The following is a 24,931-nucleotide window of genomic DNA, read 5'->3' on the forward strand; positions in this document are numbered from 1 at the left end:
GAAAAAATTATGTAATGAACACACTAAGCGCATGAAAAATCCCATGGGGTCTAGTGAAAAATTGTGTGAGGACGATGTTGCTAAATGTGTTGAAAACACTTTTACCGCAACATCATTGGCAGTCACTCGTCCTGACATAATATTTAATGTATGTTTATGTGCTGGATATAAAGAAAATTCTAAGATCACTCATTTGAAGGCTGTGAAACAAATTTGAGATATATATCAGGAACTTTAGATCTAGGATTGATACACAAAGGAAACAAACATCAATTTACTTGGGTTTAGTGATGCTGATAGGGCTGAAGATATAAATAATAGAAAGAAAACCACTAAAGGATGTTTCTACCTAAGAAATAACTTGATGTCATGGTATAGTAGAAGAAAAATTGTGTCACTTTCAAATACTGAATCTGAACATGAGGTAGCTGATAACTGATGTTCACAACTCTTATGGATAAACCAAATGGTAGAATACTGCGATTTTCTTAATGAAACTCTCATTGTATACTGTGATCATACGAGTGTAATTGATATTTCAAAAAAATAAAAATCCAATACAACACACTCGTACAAAACACATTGACATTAGGCATCACTTTATTCGAGATTTATTTGAAAAAATAATAATCTGTATGGAACTTATTGGAACAGACAACCAATTGACAGACATTTTCACAAAATCATTAGATTTCGAGAGATTTTTCAATCTTAGGAAGTCTATCAGGTTGTGTGCATAATAATCACTCACTGTCATGGGTATTGGAATATCTATGATGCATACGAATTTGTAGAACATTTGACGTATTGCATTTAATCATTAATCTTGTGTTGTGTATTGTTTGTGTGTGATAGCCATTTTCTGATGTTCTTCTAGTCTTTCTTAAAAAAATTCAATCAATGCTCTTGGGCATGGTATGTACACTAACTAAATCACAAATTAGTTGAGAGATATTCGTGCATTTAATGATCATGTCCCATGTGAAAATTGGAAAAATTAGAGTAAAATAATAATAAAAAAAGGTCCAGCCAGCATAAATATGAAAAAGTTACTTAGAGGAGTCCAATGAAACCTATTCTTCTAATGTGAGAGCTGCTACTTCTGAGTCCAAATATATGAGAAAATGGAAAAAAACTACTTGTGGGAGTTTGTTTGAGAGCTACCATTTCTAAATCAAAATGTAATTTAAATAGCCTAAGAGTGTGCATGATAAAATACCTTAAAATCATTTTCAAGATTAAGAGTGTTGCTAGGAGATGTTTTCAATACCAAGTACAAATACCTCACAATTTGATCACATAACTAACTTTCTTTCTTATTTACATAATATTTTAGGAATAATTAAGATATGCATATTAATGTTTATGTGATTTTCTTTTGTTCAGTGGGCTATCAGCATTCAATTTGAGACATATGGAGAAAACTCTATCTTTATAATTTCATATATTAGTGATATCTAGTGTATTAGTGGTGTTGAGCCTAAAAAGAATTTAAATGTGGTTAATTTGAAATTTAATTGCATCAAGCCCTATTACTGTTGAGATGCAAGATGAGATTCTGTTAAGAGATACAAATGGATTATCCAAGAATTGATTTTGTTATCGTTATTGCTGGTGTTATTTATATCCCCCCTAATTTATCCCTCGTTCACACGCTCACTACTATTATCTACTCTCAGTTTTTTATCCTTATTTTGCTTCCGCTTGCCTTACTTGATCTTTACACTTCTTTTTTTCTGAAAAATGGCAAGCACCAGTCACGATCATCAAGATATTAGAAGCAAAAAGGCTAGGGCATATGGTGTTTCACATTGTGTGACAACACCGACCAACGAGACAAATCCACTTCAATTGGTTGTGAGTGACCGTGAACCAGTACTCCTCGAGACAATTGCCCCTGGTGAATCGAGCAGTTTACTGTAGTAGACAAATCTCCCTGCCTTTGAGGTCTTGAATCATGTATTTCCAGTTTCACCACAACCATGGATGATGAATATTTTGAGTTGGTGGCTCGACCAAAGTCCGCTCCTACTGCGACATATAAAAGTTCTAACTCTGATGATGAAATTGTAGTGTCTAAATGACCAAGCAATCTTACCGAGGACGAAGAATCCCTTGCTACATTCCTTCTCCGACTGAAAAATGATAAAGTTTTCAAGAAAGCATCTTCTGAGGTTGAAGAACCTGATGATGAGATGATGCAAGAATTTGATGAAAATACCCATAAAAGTCTGATGTCTCTGACTCAGAAAAGTATACAACTGAAGCTGATGACCATGAAGGTGATGGTACTGATGACACAGTGATGATAAGGAAAGCGATTTTGATGAAGCTTCTCTCGGTGTTGAGTATGATATTGACAACAACGTGGACAGCTTCGATACTGAAGCTTATGACTTGAGTGAGTCATTCTCTACAAAATTCCACCTCTGAATTTGCTATGTCTCTATGGCCCATGTACATCAATCGTGGAATAATCGAACAGAAGAATATCAACGTGGATGCATACGGGAGGCAAAATCTAACCTTGTTTCTCAAGAAACGAGGTCTTCTGTCAATGGTGACAGCAGTGGCACCTTTATGCCACAAGCCAATTCTAGAATTCTTCATAAATCTCTCATCCTGTGTGGAAGATGAGAGATCGGAAAAAATATGGACAAGTGTTCGTCAGTGACAGAGTGTATAATTTTAATCCAGCTATGATCAATGATTTCTACAATACTTCTGCTGAAGATGAAGAAAGGTTGTCTCTGGATATCAATGACATAACTGTTGTCCTCATAGAAGGACTGACTCGGCTCTTTCCAGAACATCGAAAGAGGCTGTCAACAGCAAACTTAACTTCTTTCTATTCAGTGTTGCACAAACGGTCATTCGTATTTGGACTCATTCAACAAATATAACAATGGTGACAAGAATAGCGCCCTTGTTCTGCTCTCTATATGTACTGGGAGCCCCTTTTTCAAGTTTGGAAAGCCCGTGTTCAAGAGTGTGCTGATGTTTGCAGACGGAGCCATTTCCCTCGCTTATCTATGGAATTTTGGAGTCACATGACTTTACTAGCGATTTGGACGAAGAGCTCTCTAATGTTAATGATCGACTAAAGATTGTTGGGGCATACTTCGAAGGGAATAGAAAGTTCGATATTTCGTGGTTTGAAGCTGGTGTTGCCCTTGTGGTTGGCAACACGGCCTCGGCATCTATTATGCACACTTCTGGATAATCATGTTGTCTCTCTCGTTTCTACACGTCCATATTGACTTTGGCCTGAAGCAAATTGCCAATGCTAAAGCACTTCTAGCACACTATGAAGCTCAAATAGCTGAATATCACTTACTTCTGAATGTGATGGTGCATTCTGAACAAAAGAGTAGAAAAGAAGCTGTAGGAGTAGAAGAAGAAAATGCAACGTCAACAAAAATGGGAGAAAATGAAGATACTGCAGAAGCAGGACGGATAAGATCAGTGATGACAATGCAACTCCTTAGTTTATCTTGTTTATCTCTCTGGTTCCTTAGTTTTGTTGTTTATCTATCTGGTTGTTAGCTTCTATGTTAGTGTTCTGTTCGCGTGTTAGTGTTTTGCTCTTATTGAATATATCGATAAGTGTTCAAGTCCAAGGTTGCAACATCGCTAACCACATCTCGTCTAACTTGGCTGAATTCATGAGAAGATAGTCTTTAACTCAGGGGGAGTTCTGTTGATAAACATTTTTCTTTCTTTCGTCTAGAAAGACAATAAATGGGAGATTGAAAGGAAAAATGTTTTGGCATGCAATGCATAATTAATTCCTTGATTATATTTTATTTTTTTAATAATATCGTGCATAAAAATATAGAGTTTTGTCTTTCTACTAATATTATATGATCTTTTTATTTAAAAGAGCTTATTTCTTAGTGAAACTCTAGTGTTCATGTTTTGTATACATTTATTCAATGAATAATCTCTAGGTTAAAGAATGTTATATATATTGAAGAATAGAGGCTTCAGAAATAGACTTTTGACGATGAGAGAAAGAGATAGCAACGAAGAACGGAGAATCTATGTGCGGCTTTTCGTTGTTTTTGATGTGTTGTCGTGGATGTTGAAAAAGCTTGACCACAAGACTTCGTTGAATTGTTGGTTGAGAGTTTTTCGGTGGAAAAAGATTTTGACTTCTTAGAGTTTGCATCCGTAGTTTGATTATTTTGGTGATATATATTTTAGATGTACTTTGATCTCTTATTGTGTCAAGGGATTATTTACTAGCATTATTTTGTGTAAACTTAAAGTATTTTCTAGTAAATCTTTTGTCCTAAAGCACTGGGTCATTAGGCTGAACCAACTGGTACCAACACTTTAAGAATCTAGGTACTTATGCCTGGAGGTTCTGGGTTCAAGTGTTGGGGGAGGCAAAAAAAACCACTTTTCAGGAGTGAGATATTCTATGAGTGGCGGTGCATGGACATAGGCCGAGACCCATGCTGGACCATCCTAACGATCCATGACCAGTAGTGATGCGTAGGTATGGGCCGAGGTCTTTGTTGGTTCAACCCAGGGTCGGAGCCACCCTTGGGCTAGGGTGGGCTCCAGCCCCACCCAAATTTTAATTTTTTTTTTGTTTTTTTTGTATTTTGTATTTTTGTTTTTAAAAGGTGAGCTCCAGCCCCACCTAAATTTAATTTTTTTTTTTTGTTTTTCTGTATTTTTTATTTTTGTTTTATTTTTTTGTTTTGTTAACTTTATTTTATTGAAGTAAATTTTAAGAATTTTTGTTAATTATCAGTAATTTTTTAAAATAACCTTCTGTAAATACCTATAATCAAATTTGACTTTCGATCGCATTTTGCTCAAAAGATTGAAGAACTTAATGTAAGTTGATTTTTAAAATTAGCTTTAAATTCCAAATATATTTTGTAGACTATATTTACAATAACACACAAATATGTTAAATTTAACTAATATGATAATATAATTATGCAGTTACTACATATTTTATTATATCTTTATTTAATTTCTATTAATACTAAAATTTTTATAGAATTTTAATTTTTTTAGTATGAACTGGTATATATATATAAGAATTGATTTTGAGAAAAATAAAGTACTGATTTTGAGAAATTGCGCCAATTTTCCATGTGAATCGTAGTATGTGATATTATATGATTTATCAATTATTTGAATTTTGTGCATAATGACTTAAATGATGTATCAAGCCTTTTGTTTTCTATTAATGTCTATATTATTCTTTGATGTTTGTAAATATAATTTTTTTTATCGTTGGTTTTAAAAATGAAGTGAACTGACTTCGGCTTTTGACCAAAATGATTCTTAAGAGTAAAAAAATTGAAACATCTTTTTTGGAATTAAGAGAATATCATACATCAATTTAGTCTATGGGTGAAAAAAAATATCAATTTCAACCCAAATAACTTATCAAGCTGAATTAACTTAAAAAATCAATGAAACTTGTTAAAACAACTCTTCGTAACAAGATGGAAGCATAGTTTGTCGGAGATTCTATGGTAATTTACATCGAACAAGATTTTGTTGAAAAAATTGATAACAATTTAATAATTAATGAGTTTTATTCTAAGAAAAAGCGAAGAACACAACTTCAGTAGTATTTTAGCTCCTTGTTTTTTAAGGTATTAAATACTCTTGTTCTATATTTTCATGAAGTCAATGTTTACATATTTTTTATTTCAAATTTTTTAGTTAATTATTTATTTTATTAAATACATTATAGAACGGAGCCAGCCCCAGGTAATTTCGAATCCTGGCTCCGCCCCTGGTTCAACCTAATGACGTAGGTATGGGCCGAGGTCTTTGTTGGTTCAGCCTAATGACCCATTATCGTTTTACATAAAGTTTTGTGTCTTGAATTATTCTAATACATGTTGTGTTAAATATTGCAACACCACATGCAACACTTACTCTGAAACACACAATCCTTCTAACACGGTATCTTTATGTTATACAACCAGCTTTCACATAGAAATGTTTGCAAGTGAGATTCGACCTAGAGTTTTGTTCAATATTGACTTTAATTGTGTACATTGTATGTCTGTCTACATTAATTGATGTCGAACTGCTTAATATTTTAAAGTATCACATGATCGCATATGGAATTGTAATTCTAATGAAAAAAAAATATAACAAGATGGAGTTCGCGTAAAATAGACTTCTCACGAGAGAAATAGGAATAGAAGTTTATTCGGATGCATTCAAATATTATCACGAATATTAAATGCCATGAAAAAACTGAGAAATGCACCCTTTTATTATAAAACATGCAAGCCAACATACTTGTTTTTTCTGCGGCAACACTGTACAGCGGATCAAACGCGACCGAGAACTACAATTTATATGCATCCACCTCTCCAACAACCATTAAGAAACACCCCTTACACAAATCCATCCCGACTGATGCATCATTCCAAAAAGATAGGATGAAATTTTCGAGAGAATCCAACTTTTCCACTGATGCAGGTCCTCAAGTACTAATGAATTTGAACGATTTTCAGTGCTTGAAACATTTTTTTCTCAAACAGATTGTAAAGTGACCTTTCCAGCAGATGTCTGCTCAAAATCAGCACAAGCTTCTGGCGTGTCTTCTTCACTAGGGGGCACCAACTGCCAAAACAGTGGCAAATATTTGTCCCACTCTTTTAGAATGTCCGCGCCTTTGCTGCTGCCGGTTTTTTCCTACATACGAGGGAGAACTAAATCAGAAAAATGGCAGCAACACTGATGTGGCACCACTAGGTGAGCACAATGAAACTTAATGGGTTGGCATTGTGGACATGATGCCAAGGCAAAGAACGAGCCGTGGAAAAAATGAAATTGTTTACTTACAACATGGGCTTCAATGAGGCTTTTAAGCTGCATTTGGCCAGCTGGAGCAACCACTCTCTGGATCTTGACTATTTCCATGTTCACCTGCAACAAATTTTCATGGTATCATCAAAAGAGTAAACAACGGTTTTATGCAATTCACCCAAATTTGTAGGATGAATTTTTAGGTGACATAAAAAAAACAAAAAAGTAAACATCATGAACCTTGGGGATGAGGGTATCATCCTCATCAAGGATGTAGGCCAAACCTCCAGTCATACCAGCTGCAACGTTTCTACCCACCCTGAAAAAGCAACACGGAGTATAACTCGGGATCTTGAAATGTTTCATGGACAAAATTTGAAATCATGTGAAGCTATATAAAGAGTGAACACTCACTTTCCAAGGACAACAACACAACCTCCTGTCATGTACTCACAACAGTGATCACCAGTGCCTTCCACCACAGCTTCAGCAAGTGAGTTCCTCACAGCAAAACGTTCCCCAGCTTTCCCTCGAGCAAAGATCTGACCACCTGTTGCTCCATACAAGCACGTATTTCCTATGATGGTTGCGTCCTCAGGAGTGAACCCAGTATTTTCAACTGGAGTCACAACCAATTCACCTCCGGCCATACCCTTAAAGCGTAGTGTATTTTTAGATACTAAACCAAGTATAGTATCAAAATTTCAATGCATTTCCATTAAAGAAAAAAAAAGGAAAAGTTTCAGTTTTCACATCAATGTGAACAAAAAATGTAGGAGAATGAAGAGAGTTGCCACAAAAGGGGTATCATCGAGTTCATTTCTTGAAACAACAGAGTTGAACAAGTAGAGATTCTTTACTTTAAGGCAATTATTAGAAAATGATTCCTGATCAAAATAAGTTCAAATCTCAAAAGGATACCTAAGTTTCCATAAATAACTATATCTTTTTACGGCAAAACGTGCAATATTCATGGTGTCATTGCTATACCAACGCCAACGTGTAACAAAGGTGCTATTAGCTATCCGGATAATGGATTAGCTTACCTTCCCTACATAGTCATTAGCTTCTCCATTTAGTCTGATATTCATTCCAGGAGTCAAAAAACAGGCAAATGATTGCCCAGCGCTTCCATTGAATCTGCAGATAAATATAAGAATTACATCATAAGTTTCAGATTGATTGAATATAAGAACTGTTCAGTGCAATTGTTTTACATAATATTTAGCTGCCCAGCAAAACCAGTGTCTCCATATCTCTTTGCAATTACACCAGCAATACGCCCACAAACTGCCCTATCCACATTGTATATTTCTACAGATTTGTGCACAACCGTTTCATTGTCAATGGCCGCTGCTATCTGTGGAGAGAAATGAAAATTGCTAATGAAATATTCCATGAAGTTTGGTATATTTTCTGGATAAAGAAAGGAAATCATTGTCTCTTATTCATTGATAATAAAATACATAATACATACTAAAGTTTATATAAGCAAAAACAGAAAATCCCTACCAATCTAAAATATCCAATCTTAGTTTAAACTTTACTTAAATATCTTATCCAAGAACTTCAACAATCTTCAACATTCCCCCTCAAGCTTGACGTACATGTTTGTCATGCCAAGCTTGGACTTTAATTCTTCGAAGTGTGGTCGATGGAGAGATTTTGTCAAGACCCAGTCAGCTGCAAGTGTGAGGGAACATAGTGTAGATCAACTATTCTTTTATCAACCTTCTCACTTATGAAATGTTTGTCTATTTCCAAGTGCTTGTTCGGTCGTGGTGCACAAGATTCTTAGCAATCTTTAAGGCTGCTTGGTTCTCACAAATCATCTCAAATGGTTGACCATCCCCCATCTTCAATTCATTGATAGCATTTTAAGCCACATGCCTAGGGATGTATGGGGTGGGTTTGAGCATACTAAATGGGTTATTGGGTGGGTCTAGGGTCCAATTTTTCAGACCCGTCCAGATATGGGGCGGGTCATGGGTCCTATAATACCCGCCCCATATATGTGGATATAAATATTTTAGGGTTTCAGTTTTATTAATTTTCATTTTTTTAGTAACTCACCTCGACCATAACGATCTTAGCGATTCCTATGTCAACTGTTGCATTTGAATCTGATTTTAGCAATAGTGGAAGAATAGTTGGTCATCATCTTAGTAGACTTAAATATTGCTTGCTCGCTGATTTTATATTGATCTGTTTAAATTATTTTATGACTTATTTTTGGGGATGTCAAGATTTTTTTGGAGAAGTACTAACTTTTTTTTATGTAATTCTTTATGTTGTGAAAATACTTTGTTTGTTATTATTAAGTATGGTCGACTACATGAATTAATTTTTCATAATGTTGTATTTAGAGCCTTGTATGTTTCATAATTCAGTCATGTGAGAAGAAATATTATTTTTTTATTTTAAAAAAATTCGGGTCTCACGGGTCTACCCGGTCCCGTTACGTATTCGAGGTGGGGTGGGTCCGAAGAATATTTAACCGGGGTGGGACGGGTAATGGGTCAAAGTTTTTTTCATGGAGAGGGTTTCGGGTTTAGCCAAAACCGCCCCATACCCGCCCCATTGACATCTCTACACATGCCTTCATAGATTCCATTGGACAAAGCATGGAATTCAGCTTCAGCAACTAGTTGTTTCTTGCTTCTCCGCATCACTTGGTTACCTCATACAAATGAACAAAACTTACTTGCTTCTCCACGTCACTTGGTTACCCCATACTTGAAATGACATCTTTTATACGGGACATTTCAGTTTCATGGTTTCATGTGAGAACGATGTCATCAACATAAACAATGAGGGCAGCAGTCATTCCTTCACTATGCTTGAAAAATAACGTGCGGTCTACCTGGCATTGTAAGTATCCTTCTTTTGTCAACACATTTGTGAATCGATGAAACCAGGCCCAAGGTGACTGTTTTAGACCATACAAGGCCTTTTTTAACTTGCACACTTTGTGTTTCACTGCTTCTGTCGCAAATCCTGAGAGAATATCCTTGTATACCTCTTTCTCTAGTTTCCCATCGAATAACACATTTTTATCATCGAGTTGGAATAATGGTCAGTCAAGATTGGCTACGATTGATAGGAGTACCCTGGCGGTGTTTAATCTAGCTACAAAAGCAAAGATCTCTTGATAATCAATTCCATACAACCGAGTATACCTTTTTGCAACAAGCCATGCTTTGTACCATTTAATGCTTCCATCAGCCTTATTATATTTCACTATGAAAATCCATTTGCAGTCAACAGTTCGTTTCTCGGAGGGAGTTCCGTAATTTCCCATTTTTTTCTTTTCTAGTGCTTTGATCTCATCAAAGGCAGCTTCCTTCGAAATTGGATCCAAGAGTGAATCCTCGATAGACCCTAGAACTTGTACGTGATCTAAACTGGATGCAAAAGAACAATATGCAGGTGATAATGAGTCAAATGACACAAATGTTGTGTACATGATCTGGTTCCATTTCTTAAAGCAATAGGTCTATTATCAATGTCACAGTTGTCTAGTATGGGAGAATTACTGTCAAGTTCGGTATTACCTTGTTTTTTTCATCGGGAACTGACCAAGTAGGATAGATTTGGAGTGGTTGCTTGTTCTTGTTGTCTTTTCACTTGGTGACATTTTGTTGAATTGCAATGCAATTTATATTCAAAACAATGAGAGTAATTACACTTGTATTGTCCTAATTACCACTACTCCTATTTATAGTCTAACCATTACAGATAATTATAGTAATAATATCTCTAATTGCTAATTACAATAGTTACCATAATACAAGTTACCATAATACAACTATTTCCTTATTATTCCCTACAATCATGCTGAATGATTGTCTTCCCTTGATACCATCAATCAACACTCCCCCTCAAGATGGTGTGTGTATATCTGTCATACCCATCTTGCACATGAAGGGATTGAAAACTTTAGCACACAAGCCCTTAGTAAAGACATCTGCTAACTGGTTTCCCGAATTGGTATAGCTGATTCTTAGGCTTTTGTCATCCAACTTTTCCTTGATAAAGAATCGATCAATCTCAACGTGCTTAGTACGATCATGCTGAACCGGATTATTGGCAATGCTTATAGCTGCCTTATTGTCACAATGTAACACTAGAGGCTCTTCTTGAAAGAGTTTCATGTCTTGCATTAGCTTCTTGATCCATAACAATTCACACACGCCTTGTGCCATAGCTCTATATTCAGCTTCGGCACTTGATCTAGCAACCACGGTCTGTTTTTTGCTCCTCCAAGTAACTAAATTTCCACCGATGAAGACACAATATCCAGAGGTGGACCTTCTATCATTAGGGGATCCTGCCCAATCCGCATCAGTGTATCCATTTATTCCCAAATGGCCATTGTTTGAAAGAAGGAGACCTTTCCCAGGGCTAGATTTGAGATATCTTAGTATCTGGTAGACAGCTTCAAGATGTGTGGATCGAGGCCGATGCATAAATTGACTTACTACACTTACTGCATAGGATATGTCCGGCCTTGTGTGAGACAAGTAAATTAGTTTCCCGACCATTCTTTGATAGCGATCAATGTCAACCAACTTACTGCCGTCTTCTTGTAACTTGTGATTTGCTTCAATTGGGGTATTCGCTGGTTTACAGCCTAACATTCCTGTTTCTTTCAGCAAGTCTAGGACATATTTTCTTTGAGAGATAAATATACCCTTGTTTGATCGAGCTACCTCTATTCCAAGGAAATATCTTAGTTTGCCCAAATCTTTGATTTCAAACTCGGTGGCCAACTGCTTCTTTAGTCTCATCATCTCTTCTTGGTTATCTCCAGTCATTATTATATCATCCACATATACAATGAGGATGGTAACCTTACCATTGAGATGTTTGATGAACATAGTGTGATCTGCATTACTTTGCTTGTAGCCAAGGGTAGTCATTGCTGCACTAAACCTACCAAACCATGCCCGAGGTGATTGTTTCAAACCATAGAGGGCTTTTCTTAATCGACAAACCTTTCCTTCAGTTTTCTGACATGAGAAGCCTGGAGGGATTTCCATATACACTTCTTCTTCCAATTCCCCATGTAGAAAAGCATTTTTCACATCAAACTGTTGTAGGTCCCATCCAAGATTAGCAGCACAAGACAAGAGGACCCTCACGGAGTTCATCTTAGCAACCGGAGCAAAGGTTTCTTGATAATCGATCCCATAGGTCTGAGTATATCCTTTGGCTACTAATCGGGCCTTTAACCTTTCAATAGAGCCGTCTGCGTTATGCTTCACAGTGTATACCCATTTGCATCCAACCGGGATTTTACCCGAAGGTTTGTAAACAAGCTCCCAAGTCTCATTTTTTACCAAGGCCTTCATCTCTTCTATCATGGCACCTTTCCACTGAGGGTCATTGATGGCTTCTTTCCATCCCTGTGGTACGGAAACAGAATGCAAGGAAGACAAAAAACCTCTATATGATGGGGTTAGTGATTTATATGAAACAAAGCTAGAGATGGGATGTTGAGTACACGACCGAGTCTTTTTTCTAAGAGCTATTGGGAGATCAAGGTCATTATCCATATCATTTGAAACGGTCTCAGGGTTACCTGATTCAGCAGGAGTCGAGTCCGGGACCAACGGTTGGCTATGTAGAGTAGCTTCATCCTTCTTTCTGCGAGCATATCTCAGCAGATTAGGTAAATCCAGTTTTCCTGTTTCGGATTGGGGAGCTTGATCTGTATCTGAGATTGTTTCCCCCTGATACTCCCCCTGCCCGCGATTTCCAGTCAGTCCAGGAAAGGTTTGCTCGGTGAAAGGCCCAGTCACTTGTTCTAGCCCAGTCACTTGTTCTATATGATTGTTATTGTCCCCCCCTAGAACAGGTGACGAGGTGGGAAAGAAGGCTTCCATTTCTCGAAAAGTAACATCCATAGAGACATAAAACTTTCTAGTTGGTGGATGGTAGCACTTGTACCCTTTTTGTGTGGTCGGATATCCAACAAATATACATTTCAATGCTCTAGGGTCCAGTTTTCCTCCAATATGTTTATGTACAAAACATACACACCCAAAGATTTTAGGAGGGATACTGGAAAAATTAGTACCTTGAATAATTTCCAATGGACATTTGAAATTCAAGGTCCTCAAAGGCATGCGGTTGATCAAGTATGCCGCTGTGAGCACTGCATCACCCCAGTAAACTTTAGGTACATTCATTGTGAACATGAGAGCCCTGGCAACCTCAAGAAGATGTCGGTTTTTCCGTTCAGAAACCCCATTTTGAGCGGGTGTGTTGACACAACTTGTTTGGTGTATAATTCCATGAGTGCCTAGATAAGATTGAAAGTTCTTTTCCATATATTCAGTACCATTATCGGTACGTAGAATTTTCACAGAGACACCAAATTGAGTGTTAATCATTCTATGGAAAGACTGGAAACAAGCAAACACTTCACTTTTTGCATGCATCAAATAGACCCATGTCTTCCTACTGTAACAATCAATAAAGGTTACAAACCACCTATATCCTGATAGAGAGACAACTGGGCTTGGTCCCCAAACATCAGAGTGGATTATCATAAATGGTTCTGAACTTTTATTATTAATGGCAGGATATGAAGTTCGAGTGTGCTTAGCTAGTTCACAAGCATCACATACTAAGGTCTCCACATTACACTGTTGGAATAAATGAGGAAAAATGTTTTTCAAAACATAAAATGAAGGGTGCCCTAATCTTCTGTGCCACTGAAGGATTTGGTGATGGGTGGAGTCCGAATCACTCATCAAGGCATGACTTTTGACACTAGATCCTCCAACCAATCGGTATAGACCGTCGTGCACTCTACCATAGCCAATCGTTTTCCCCGTGCTCAGCTCCTGTATAATACAATGAGAAGGGAAAAATTCAATTTTACAATTCAAATCTCTGGTGAGGGCACTAACAGACAGAAGGTTATGTGAAAAACTAGGGATATGTAATGCTAGAGGTAAATCAAGTGAAGAGGTGCATTTGATAGAACCTTTTCCGGTTATAGAAGATAAAGATCCGTCGGCTATACGGACTTTATCACTACCTGAACACAAAGAGTATGTAAGGAATTTTTCACGAGTACCCGTCATATGATCAGAGGCTCCGGAATCCAGAATCCATGAATTATTATCGACACAATGAGTATACTGTGTTGTATGAGCAGATGGGCGTGATATACCTGTGCGGGCAAGATGAGAGGAATGAGTGGAAGTGGCATTTATAGTACCAGGAGATTCAATTCTTGCCATAAGTTGCCTGAGAGTCTGTAACTCCTCATTGGTTAGTCCCTTGGAGGGTGTTTCCTCGCTCGGTTGCTCGATGTGGGAGGAAGCTTCATAAACCTTAGCATGAACATTTGCTTGAGGTCGTGAACTACTGAATCTTCCACCCCCGCGGCCTCGTTTAGGACGGCCATGGATACTCCAGCATGTGGCTTTAGTGTGATTTGGTTTCCCACAATGTTCACACCTTTTCTCATCTTGTACTTCACCTCCTTTGTTTGTATTTCTAGCAGCAATGTATTTTGTGGTGTAACTATGTGAGTCAACAAACATACCTGATCCTTCATTAGAGATAATTGGCATCATAGCATTTCTTCTGCTTTCTTCTTGTTGCACATAGTTATATGTCTGTCGTAAGGAGGGAAAAGGGTCTTTTCCAAGAACCTGTACTCTGATTTGATCAAAGAGATCATGCAGCCCTGCTAGAAAATCATACACTCGTTCTTTTTCGACCAATGTATGAAACTTTGTTGCATCAGCTGGGCATGAGGCTTGAAAATCTTGATAATAGTCAAGTTCTTGCCACAAACTGCTGAGCTCAGAAAAGTATTGGGCAATTGTCATCTCACCTTGTTTGGTTTCATGGATCTTCCTCCGCAGTTCGTATATTTGGGCATCATTTCCAGACTGAGAATAAGTCTGAGCAGTAGCCTCCCAAATTTTTTGTGCCGTGTCCAGCAGAAGGTATCCACGTGCGAGTTGTGGTTGCATAGAATTTATTAGCCACGACATAACAAGCGAATTCTCAGACTCCCATCTGGAAGTATCAGCCCGATTCGATGTAATTTTCCCATTGATATAGCCCTGCATACCTCTGGCTTGAATAAACAGCAAGCAGGATCGCGACCACGCGAGATAATTTGTTCCATCAAGTTTGACAGGACTGATCTGCAGAGAAGGATTATCATAAGTAATCTTGCTACCCGCATGTTCATCCATAGAAGATTCCTCCTTCTTTCCGTCAGACATGGCAGCGATGGAGAGTGTCTTGTGCAGTGGGCTTTTCAACGCCGATAGCGAGCAAGGTTAGTAACCTGTTCAACGCCTAAGAGCCCCTCGGATATGGCTCTGATACCATGTTGAATTGCAATGCAATTTATATTCAAAACAATGAGAGTAATTACACTTGTATTGTCCTAATTACCACTACTCCTATTTATAGTCTAACCATTACAGATAATTATAGTAATAATATCTCTAATTGCTAATTACAATAGTTACCATAATACAAGTTACCATAATACAACTATTTCCTTATTATTCCCTACAATCATGCTGAATGATTGTCTTCCCTTGATACCATCAATCAACACATTTCTTCTTCAGTAAACTTTGAGTGGTGTATTTTGGGAAGTTGACAGGTGGTTAGGTTCTGGATTGATAAACGAATCTTAATTTGGAGATTTGTTTGTGTCATTCTCCCCCAGAATTGAGAAATTGGGATGTAAAGGTTTGTTTTCAAAGAAGGTGACATCTAGGGGGTGATAAAACGTTTTTGTGATTGGGGAGCAACATTTATAGCCTTCTAGTTAGGGGAGTACCCTAGAAAGATGCATTTTATGGCTCGCGGGTCTAGATCCCACGATCTTGAGAATGGATATGGACGACGGCAGAACACCCGAAGATGCTGAGGGGAATAAAATTGAGGAGATGTGTTTGAGGAGAGTCTCGATACGAGTTTGGTAGTTGAGACCACGGGAAGACATATGATTAATTAAGTAAGTGGCAGTAAGTAAAGCATCACAGCAAAAATGGCTAGGGACTTTGTATGTGAATAGAAGAGACCGTGACACTTCAAGAAGTTAGAAGGTGGTGATTTTTGCGTTCAGCAACCCCATTTTGCCAAAGATCTTTAAACTAGAACCATTAGCAATTCGTACGGAATAATAGCCCCTACATGGCTTGTATGAGCTAAAAAGTGAAAGACTACAAGTCATGTGATCAAAGGCGCCTGATTCAACAATCCATGCAGAAGAAAAATCCTGACTTGAGGAGAATGCAATCAGAAATTCACCTTGATGTGCTGCATTACCCATACTTAGTAGTGTCGTAGATGGGGCAGAATGAAAATCCTGATTCGAGGAGAATGCAATGAGAAATTCACCTTGGTGTGCTGCATTACCCATACTTAGTAGTGTCGTAGATGGGGCAGAATGATGAGCAGAAATCTGTCCGGACAATCGTTGAAGGGCATCGAGCTGGTCTTAGGTGAATGGTTGTTGCGAGATACGAGAGTTAGTATCAACAACAGCTGAATTCGCACGTTGTTCCCTGATTGGTTTCCAGTCTGCCGGTTTTCCATGGATGTGCTAGCAAGTTTCCACAGTATGGTTTGGTTTCCTGCATTTCTCACACCACACTCGCCCATTCCGCATATGCTGGTTATGTGTGGTGGCAGAATGTGGGGAAGGGAGTGTATCACCGTCGGTGGCCGAGATGAAGCAAAGGGAAGAAGCGTCAGCGATAGTGGAACGAGAAGAGCCCATCATTAAATTCCGGCAATGTCGAACTTCAGAGAAGGCTGCATGGAGTCCTGGCAGTGGTTTTGTGGCCAAGATGTGGCCACGAACTTCATCGAGAGATGGATCATGTCCGATGTTTGGTCTCCACAAAATCTTGAAGTGTGTTTCATCTTCCAGTCATTGGACTCGAATAGACGAGCTGCTGCTAGAGTTTGGTGAGTGCATTGAAATATGCCGTGACAGTGTCCTCATTCTGGAATACATGGTGAAGCAGGCCTTCCACTCTGAATAACTCAAATGTTTTGTCACGGGCATAATACGTATCCCAGACTGCATCTCGTATTTCTTCGGCAGAAGAATGGAGTAGGAAGTTCTCTCCAATATCACGGAGCATGGAATTAATAAGCCAAGACATCAGCATGTTGTTCTCGTCATTCCAAGTCCTGAATTTTCCATTAATAGTGGCCGGTCGTTTGGAAGAGCCAGAAATAAAAATTTCTTTGCCCTTGTCGCAAATAACCATCATGATGGACTGAGACCATTGCAGATAATTCTAGCCATTAAGCTTGTGGCGGGTGATGAAGTGGAGAGAGATCAGTTGTGGTTGTAGGTGTCGGAGCTGCCGCTTGTTTATCGGAATTAGAGGATGGCATCGTGTTTCCATACTTGGTCATGGCGGCAGCTAGGTTTGATACCCGTGCCTCTGGTGGCAGCGACGGCTAGGGTTTACAACCAACGCTCTGATACCATGTAGTTCGGTATATTTTATGGATAAAGAAAATAATTCATTCTCTCTTATTCATTGATAATAAAATATATAATGCTGAAGTATATATAAGCAAAATCAGGAAATCCCTACAAATCTAAAATGTGCAATCTTAATTTAAACTTCTTAAACATCTTATCTAACATCTTCAACAATCTTCAACATTCCAGATAATGAAATATTCAATATTCGAATTTTTTATGCAGAATCAAATTCTTGGGGATGATCCATTGACAAAATCACAAGCCAAAGCAAGATAAAATAATTGTGTAGAAGCTTTTTAACAGAAAATAAACAAATGGAAAAATTGATGGAGCTTTAGTTCTCTAAGATCCATTTGAAACTAATGGAGTAACAGTTACCTCTGGGTCCAAAAGCAATGTATCATCCAGAACAGGACCGTTACTATGAACTTCCTGATTCCTAATCATAGTGCTGCTCCATTTTGGTAATCCAACACTCTGAAACACAGAGCTTTATTAGTATACAAAGACATTTATTAGCCCTATGATAATGGATTGGACGTATTTATTTAACACTCACAGAAAGAAAATAACTAAGATCAAGATGTTGAGTCTTCATCAATGAAATATCACGAGGTTTAAGTAACTCCGTGTGGCCAATTATGTCATCCAGTTTCTCGTATCCGAGCTGTGCCAGCATACCTCTTACCTGGCAAAAGATTGTTCACAAAGCATCAAGCAAAGCATAAAAGCAGTCACAAAATAATCTGTTCGTAATCACAAAATGATGCAAGGATGCAATTTAGCAAGCATATGCAATATGGCATCCACTTGAGCATCATAGCAAAATCTAAAAGTGGAAAATATTCATTCAAACAATATGCAAGGAGCCGAGCATGTAAACATTCAAAAGTAAAGGCACATCATCCAATAAACCTGGTGAAAACAAAAAATTAAGCACTTTGAACAATATTTCGATTATTATTTACTACGACGGCACAAAATGTAGAATACCTCTTCTGCAACATATAAGAAGTAGTTGACAAGGTCTCCAGGAACACCAGGAAAACGAGCTCTTAGCTCTTCTCTCTGCCAAAAAAAAAAAAATTATTTGAAGCAATTCTCAACTGGTGACAAAACGGGCAGGATTAATTTAAAAACACAACATTATCTAGAAATCCTAGTCACCTGACTGGCAACACCAACAGGACAATTATTAGTGTGGCAAATACGAGCCATTATGCAGCCAGTGGCAATCATAGCTACAGAACCAAATCCATATTCATCAGCACCCATTGTTGCAGCCATAAGGACATCAACTCCGCTTTTGAAGCCACCATCAACCCTGAGTATGACCCTTTCTCTGAGCCCGTTTGCAATGAGCATCTGGAAAAGATTTATGATGACAGATAACACAACACCCATCAAAGCAAAACGTCTACTACCAAATTAAATCCATCAATTTGGCACATAGATCGAATTAAAAAGGAGAAGCAGTATCTCAAAGAGTTAAAAGGACCTGGTGTGATTCGGTAAGCCCAAGTTCCCAAGGACCACCAGCATGCTTGATTGAACTTACAGGGCTGGCTCCAGTTCCACCATCATGTCCTGATATCTGAAGACAAGATCAAACTTGTTTTTGAATAATCTTGATTCCATCTTATTACAAAAATCACTGAAATAAAAGTGTAGTATTTGAATATAACAATAATTCTCATAAAAGATTGTTTACTTCACGAGAAAAAATTGATATGTTACCGGTCAACTCATAGCAATTAACTAAGTTCACATAACAAATGAAAAAGAAGTATTAAAAGAAAATAATAGTAATATATTTTTCATCTACTTTTCAATACGTACCTGTATAACATCAGCATTACCCTTTGCAACACCAGAAGCCACTGTACCAATTCCAGCTTCTCCCACGAGTTTTACAGATACTTTAGCCTTCGGGTTGACCTGTACCATTGAATACCTTTATAAACCGAACATTCCAAGATAACATTAGTCCATACAAGTAAAAACAGAGCATATTCCAAGCACATCACCTGATGAAGATCATAAATCAATTGAGCAAGATCCTCGATAGAATAAATATCATGGTGTGGAGGAGGAGATATGAGTGGAACACCAGGTTTTGAATTCCTTAATCTCGCAATATATGCACTAACTTTTTTCCCTGGAAGTTGGCCTCCTTCACCTGGTTTTGCACCTTGAGCAATTTTGATTTCTAGTTGATCAGCATTGGCCAAGAATGTTGGAGTGACACCAAAGCGACCTGAAGCTACCTGAAACCTCAAATAACAATAATTATTTAACTCATCACAAAAAAATGTCATTCTTTAGGCTGTATATACCTACAAATAAAAGTATGAATGCAAAGGGTGTCACAGATGCAACAAGACCTGCTTGATAGCACTTGTAGCAGTGTCACCATTTTGAAGACCTTTAAGGTGTGGCAATGTTGGTGAGTACCCATCCTCAACATCGGTAAGTGGACGCCAGCGAATTGGATCCTAGATGAAGATGAAACTTTAATACGACTGGGCAACTGGACATATTTACAGTCGGGGAAATAAAAAATATAAAATTTATCTGAGATTAATATTTAACTTCTATCAGATCCAAATATTTCAGAAATCAATGTTCAGTACCACGAACTGCGCTCAGCCAAATCTGATGGAATGGCCAAGATTAAACGAAAACTATTAGAATTAAAACATGTGGTATGCTATATGCAATTAACATATCAATTTTTTTCCTTGGCTCGGATAAATTGATACTTCCGAATTCCATTTGATTTATATTGCAGTCAAATCAGTGTAAAGAGTCGTGTTTTGCTGGATACAACCTATATGTTATAACATCAAATACAGCCGTACATAACTATAAAGTTGATTACCTCACCCCCTTCTCCCGAGTTAGATTTTCCACCCAATCTATTCATTGCAATAGCAATTGCTTCATGAGTTTCCCTGGAAATGGCTCCAAGCGACATGCCACCGGTGCAAAATCGCTCAACAATAGACGAAGCAGGCTCAACTCTTCCAACAGGGATTGGGGAACGATCACTTTTAAATTCAAGTAGATCTCTAAGCACCTGGAATCAGTAAATAGATTTTTCATGATTGATTATTGATCGTGTGGACAAATAACAGCCCATTAGAGGGACAAAGGTGAGCAAGTCAACACTTTCCACATCTTCCAATAAACTGAATCAAAAGGAAGATCAATTCTTTTGTTCCACCGCTTCAAGTGGGATGCTCTTGAAATCAAGAATCTGTAGGAAATACATACATGCAATAGAAGCAACTCACATTCACAGGTCGGTTAGCCAGATGTTGCTGGTAAATGGAATATGCAGTTTCATTCTTTTGTCTGACGGCTTTGTGAAGCAGCTTTGACATCTCTGGATTGTTACCATGATATTCACCTTTGATTTTGAAACGATAATATGTTTAGCACCTTTTGAGGTAAAAGACGATTTTGAACAATGAGAACACAAATTGCTGTGAGTGTGAAAATAGAAAACATAAATGTGTTATAAAAACAACTGGACTCATTTGCAATAAAGTACCTCCAGGCCTAAATTGTATGAATCCAAAATTTTCAAGTCTTTTTGCTGTATCTTCAGAGAAAGCCTTAACCCAAAACGACAAAGTTTCCCTTGCTAACTGCAAAAGAAAAATGATTAAAAGGTCTGGATATCATTTGCACCATTCTAGATACAAAAATGAGAAAAGTTCTAGCTGTATGCATTCATGTATATGAAAGTCTGTATAGAATTGAACCCAACCTCAGTCATACGGAAAAATAATTTAAAATTTCTTCCAATCTCCACAGCATTTATAGCCTATTATCCAATTTTTAGAAACATTATGCAATATGCATTAAGCAGTTCTCAATTTTTCACATACTTAGAACAAAAACAATCGAGTACGATATCCAGATCTGAGTCAACAAATAAGTGCACTTTCGAGTCACCAGACAAAATCTTATCATGCCCAAGTGCGCAAGTATAATATTCAAATGTGAAAGCCGAAAGGACCTATCAGCAAGTATATAAGTAAGTGGATTTAATATTGTGTTCAATGGGAGAATCAAATATTCAAAAACACAGCACCATGGAACGATTTACCGAAACATGTGCATAAAATAGTGATAAATAAAGTAAAAAATTTACTGGTCCCCAACCTGTCCTATACGTAAGAAACAAGCCAATTTGACATCATTGTTTCAACTATAAACTTAAGCAACAAAACCTCAGTCACGTGCCTCATTCCTATCAGGTTTATTACCTCGTCCAACGTCAATCCACCAATGCTTGATGGGCTCCCACAAAAAGCAATGTTCACTATATCTTCGCCCAATCCATAGATTTCAAATATTTGAGCACCACAATAACTAAATAAAGGTACATTAATTAGAATAGGTGTTCAGAAAATAGAAATATAGGGATGCAACAACTAGGAAGGTTAGTAATTACAATGCCAAAATGCCCGAAAATGTGAGCATACCTGGAGAGCAGTGAGATTCCCATTTTCGATAGAATTTTCAAAAGGCCAGATTTCACCGCCTGAAATAAAATTTACGGCAATTTCTCAATCAATAAAGTATGAAAAAAATTCAAAAGAAAAATAGAACTTCAAGCACTTCAATTGAAAATGAACATTATCACGAGCCTTCAGAAAAGCTTCATAAATACAAAAGAACATCAATTTCTAGTTTTGGACGATAGTTTAATTGCTGCCAACTCAAGTTGAGAGTACACGGCTACTTCTTTTTTAAAACAGAGTACAACACTTCTGAGGAACAAGATATAAATTATCATGAATTGAAGGCAATAAAAAGCTGAGTGAAATTTTTCTAAAAAAGGCATAACCAAAACTGCTGTGGTGTACAAACCTTGCAAAAATTCTTTTGAGCCTGTTCAATAGTCACAGAGGGCATTTTTCCATTCCGCATCAGGTTCACCGTTTTATTGCTCAACCGCCATTGACGACATGTCTCCAATGCCACGTAGGGGCATACAGCACTGTATACACATGAACAAGGACAATAAACTGCCTGATTCATACACTGACCAGTTGAAGAACAATTAGAAAAGGCTGCAAGTATTATAATAATAGAAAGTTTTAAGCGGAGGAGCAATCCGCAAGACCCGTTTGTTACAAGGGAGATCGATAAAAAACTACCACACAATCATCATGACCATACAAAATTCCAATCCCTAACTAAGTCTGAGGTACATAAATGGTTATACTCTGGCAACTTAGTCGTCCAATTCGCGACTCTGAATTTGATTTTCTCCCAGACTTCGTCCACAGACTACGACACATCTTCGAATATTCTATTGTTCCTTTCCAACCATATCGACCAAAATATGCAATGAGTTATCATATACCAGAAACTCATAAATCTTCTCGTTGTGGGCAACCCTGGCTCCATAATAAATAGGTCTTGCGCCTTACTCGGGAATGTCCATTGAAAACCTAACTTTTTTAACACTTTTATCCAAATACCACTGGCATTAAGAACAATGCACCAATAGATGGTCCTTATTCTCCTCTTGCTTTCGGCATAAGCAACACCATTGCGAGCATAAGACACAGGTATGCCACCTTCTTTGCACCAAGTCGCATGAGGACAGTTTCCCAGAGCCACAATCCACGAAAAAACTTGAACCTATGTTGCACGTGTACTTTCCAGATATCATGATAGTAGGAGAATAAAGGGAAGTTTGAAATCTGGAAAAAAAAGTCGTAGAAAGATCGAACAGAGAACAAACCGGAAGAATCCCCCAACCAAACTCTAAATTCCTCGTTACCCAACTCCAACTTTACTGCCTCTAAGACCCTTAAAAGATTAGTGAACTCACCTACTTCGACCTCATTAAAATCTCTTCTAAACCGCACATCCCATTGGAAAATATAATTGAACCCCGCTATCGACAACATCTACGAAGTTATAGATCGGTTTGTTGGTTAAATTGCAAATCTGAAACAAAGATGGAAATCTGTCTTTTAACGAAGAAACCCATTTCCAAGGCTTCTAAATGTCGAGTTCCCCGCCAACCCCACGTCCCACCCATTATCTTGAAGACCATAAAGGCTCTTAATTACTTTTTTCCACGTCCCTTTTTCCACTGAACATCTCCACCAACATTTTCTACGAAGAGCCTTGTTCGTCAAGCATATATTCCCCAGTACCAGGCCTCCCCTGTCCTTTGGTTTACAAACTTGCTCCCACCCGACGACATGACAACGCTTCTCCTCGTCTGCCCCGTCCCACAAGAAATCCTTCATTAATTTTTCTATTTTTTTGCCACCCGAATTGGCACTTTAAAGAGAGACATAAAGTAAGATGGCATCGCACTCAACATGGCCTTTATCAAGGTAAGTCGACCCCCCCTCGAGAGAAACGATTCCAATTGGCTAGTTTTTTGGACATTTTGGATACCACAGGTTACCAGAATTCCATAGTCGTAGGATTACCTCCCAAAAGCACCCCGAAATACTTAATCGGCCACTTTTCATTTTTGCACCCAATTGCTAATGTCAATCCATCGACTTACTCTTCCGAAATATTCAATCCCGAGACAACATTTTTTTCCAGATTAATTTTCAAAACCGGTTTAATACCCAAAAATTTGAGTATTTCCACTATTGCCAACACATGTCTCTGTGAGTGTGTGTTGTTAGTCAAACTAGCGTTCCAGCATATATCTTATCTTTTAGACTGATTTGTTAGTTAGATCTTATCTTTTCTTGTAGCTTAGGTTGTTAATTGGTTCCTATTTTCTGGGGATCTTGCTTTATCTTTTTCAGTAGGTTTAGTTGTACTCTCTCATGTATTTATATACCTCTTTTGTGATCAATGAGAAGTGAATTTTTCCTCTCAAAAACTTCATGGTATCAGAGCCATGGGTGATGAATCTGAAAAATCTCCAAAGGGATCTATTTCATTTCCCTCATCTTCTTCTTATCCTTCTGAAAATAGTCCTATAACTAGTTTGATTACCAGTCATAAATTGACTGATAAAAACTATCTCCAATGGTCCCAATCCATGATGATGTTCATCAGTGGACGAGGACGAGATGATTACCTCTCTGGTGCTGCTGTTCAGCCTAGTCAAAATGACCCGAACTTCGAAGTTTGGCGTTCTGAAAACAATCTTGTCATGTCTTGGTTAATCAACTCGATGACCATAGACATTGGCGAGAACTTTCTGTTGTACTCTACAGCAAAGGAAATCTGGGATGCGGCCCGTGATACTTTCTCTAGCATTGAAAACACCATTGAACTATTTCACATTGAGAGTATACTGCAAGATCTCCGACAAGGTGAGCAATCTGTCACCTTGTACTTCACCACACTTACCCGATATTGGCAACAACTGGATCTCTTCCAGTCTTATAATTGGAAATGTGCGGACGACAGTGTCTTCTTCCGTCAAATTATTGAGACCAAGCGCATATTCAAATTCCTTATGGGTCTAAACAAGACTCTTGATGATGTGCGAGGCCGTATCCTCGGGACTAAACCTCTACCAGCCCTTCGTGAAGTGTTCTCTGAAGTCCGCCGAGAAGAGAGCCGTAAACGTGTCATACTCGGCCAATCAGACAGTCAACTAACCATTGAAACCTCAGC

The 24,931-nt window shown here is 37.9% G+C and overlaps 1 protein-coding gene across 1 annotated transcript in view; it reads right to left on the reverse strand.

The window, feature by feature from the left end:
- Positions 1-6,225: 6,225 nt before the first annotated feature.
- LOC140805012 (ferredoxin-dependent glutamate synthase, chloroplastic-like) overlaps positions 6,226-24,931 on the reverse strand; it is a 33,960-nt gene continuing 15,254 nt past the window's right edge. The window contains exons 14-33 of the mRNA XM_073161190.1: positions 22,187-22,316; positions 21,799-21,857; positions 21,580-21,685; positions 20,859-20,955; positions 20,599-20,714; positions 20,184-20,381; positions 19,687-19,797; positions 19,330-19,569; positions 19,142-19,240; positions 18,801-18,896; positions 18,470-18,667; positions 18,296-18,370; positions 17,862-17,990; positions 17,681-17,779; positions 8,019-8,161; positions 7,848-7,941; positions 7,216-7,454; positions 7,042-7,120; positions 6,838-6,921; positions 6,226-6,687 (exon numbers count right to left, since the gene is read on the reverse strand). Of these exons, the coding sequence (XP_073017291.1) occupies positions 6,526-6,687; positions 6,838-6,921; positions 7,042-7,120; positions 7,216-7,454; positions 7,848-7,941; positions 8,019-8,161; positions 17,681-17,779; positions 17,862-17,990; positions 18,296-18,370; positions 18,470-18,667; positions 18,801-18,896; positions 19,142-19,240; positions 19,330-19,569; positions 19,687-19,797; positions 20,184-20,381; positions 20,599-20,714; positions 20,859-20,955; positions 21,580-21,685; positions 21,799-21,857; positions 22,187-22,316 (2,554 nt within the window). The 3' untranslated portion in view covers positions 6,226-6,525. The remainder of the gene's footprint in view (positions 6,688-6,837; positions 6,922-7,041; positions 7,121-7,215; positions 7,455-7,847; positions 7,942-8,018; positions 8,162-17,680; positions 17,780-17,861; positions 17,991-18,295; positions 18,371-18,469; positions 18,668-18,800; positions 18,897-19,141; positions 19,241-19,329; positions 19,570-19,686; positions 19,798-20,183; positions 20,382-20,598; positions 20,715-20,858; positions 20,956-21,579; positions 21,686-21,798; positions 21,858-22,186; positions 22,317-24,931) is intronic.

Source organism: Primulina eburnea, chromosome 11 (assembly GCF_022965805.1).
Source record: "Primulina eburnea isolate SZY01 chromosome 11, ASM2296580v1, whole genome shotgun sequence".
Taxonomy (NCBI): Eukaryota; Viridiplantae; Streptophyta; class Magnoliopsida; order Lamiales; family Gesneriaceae; genus Primulina; species Primulina eburnea.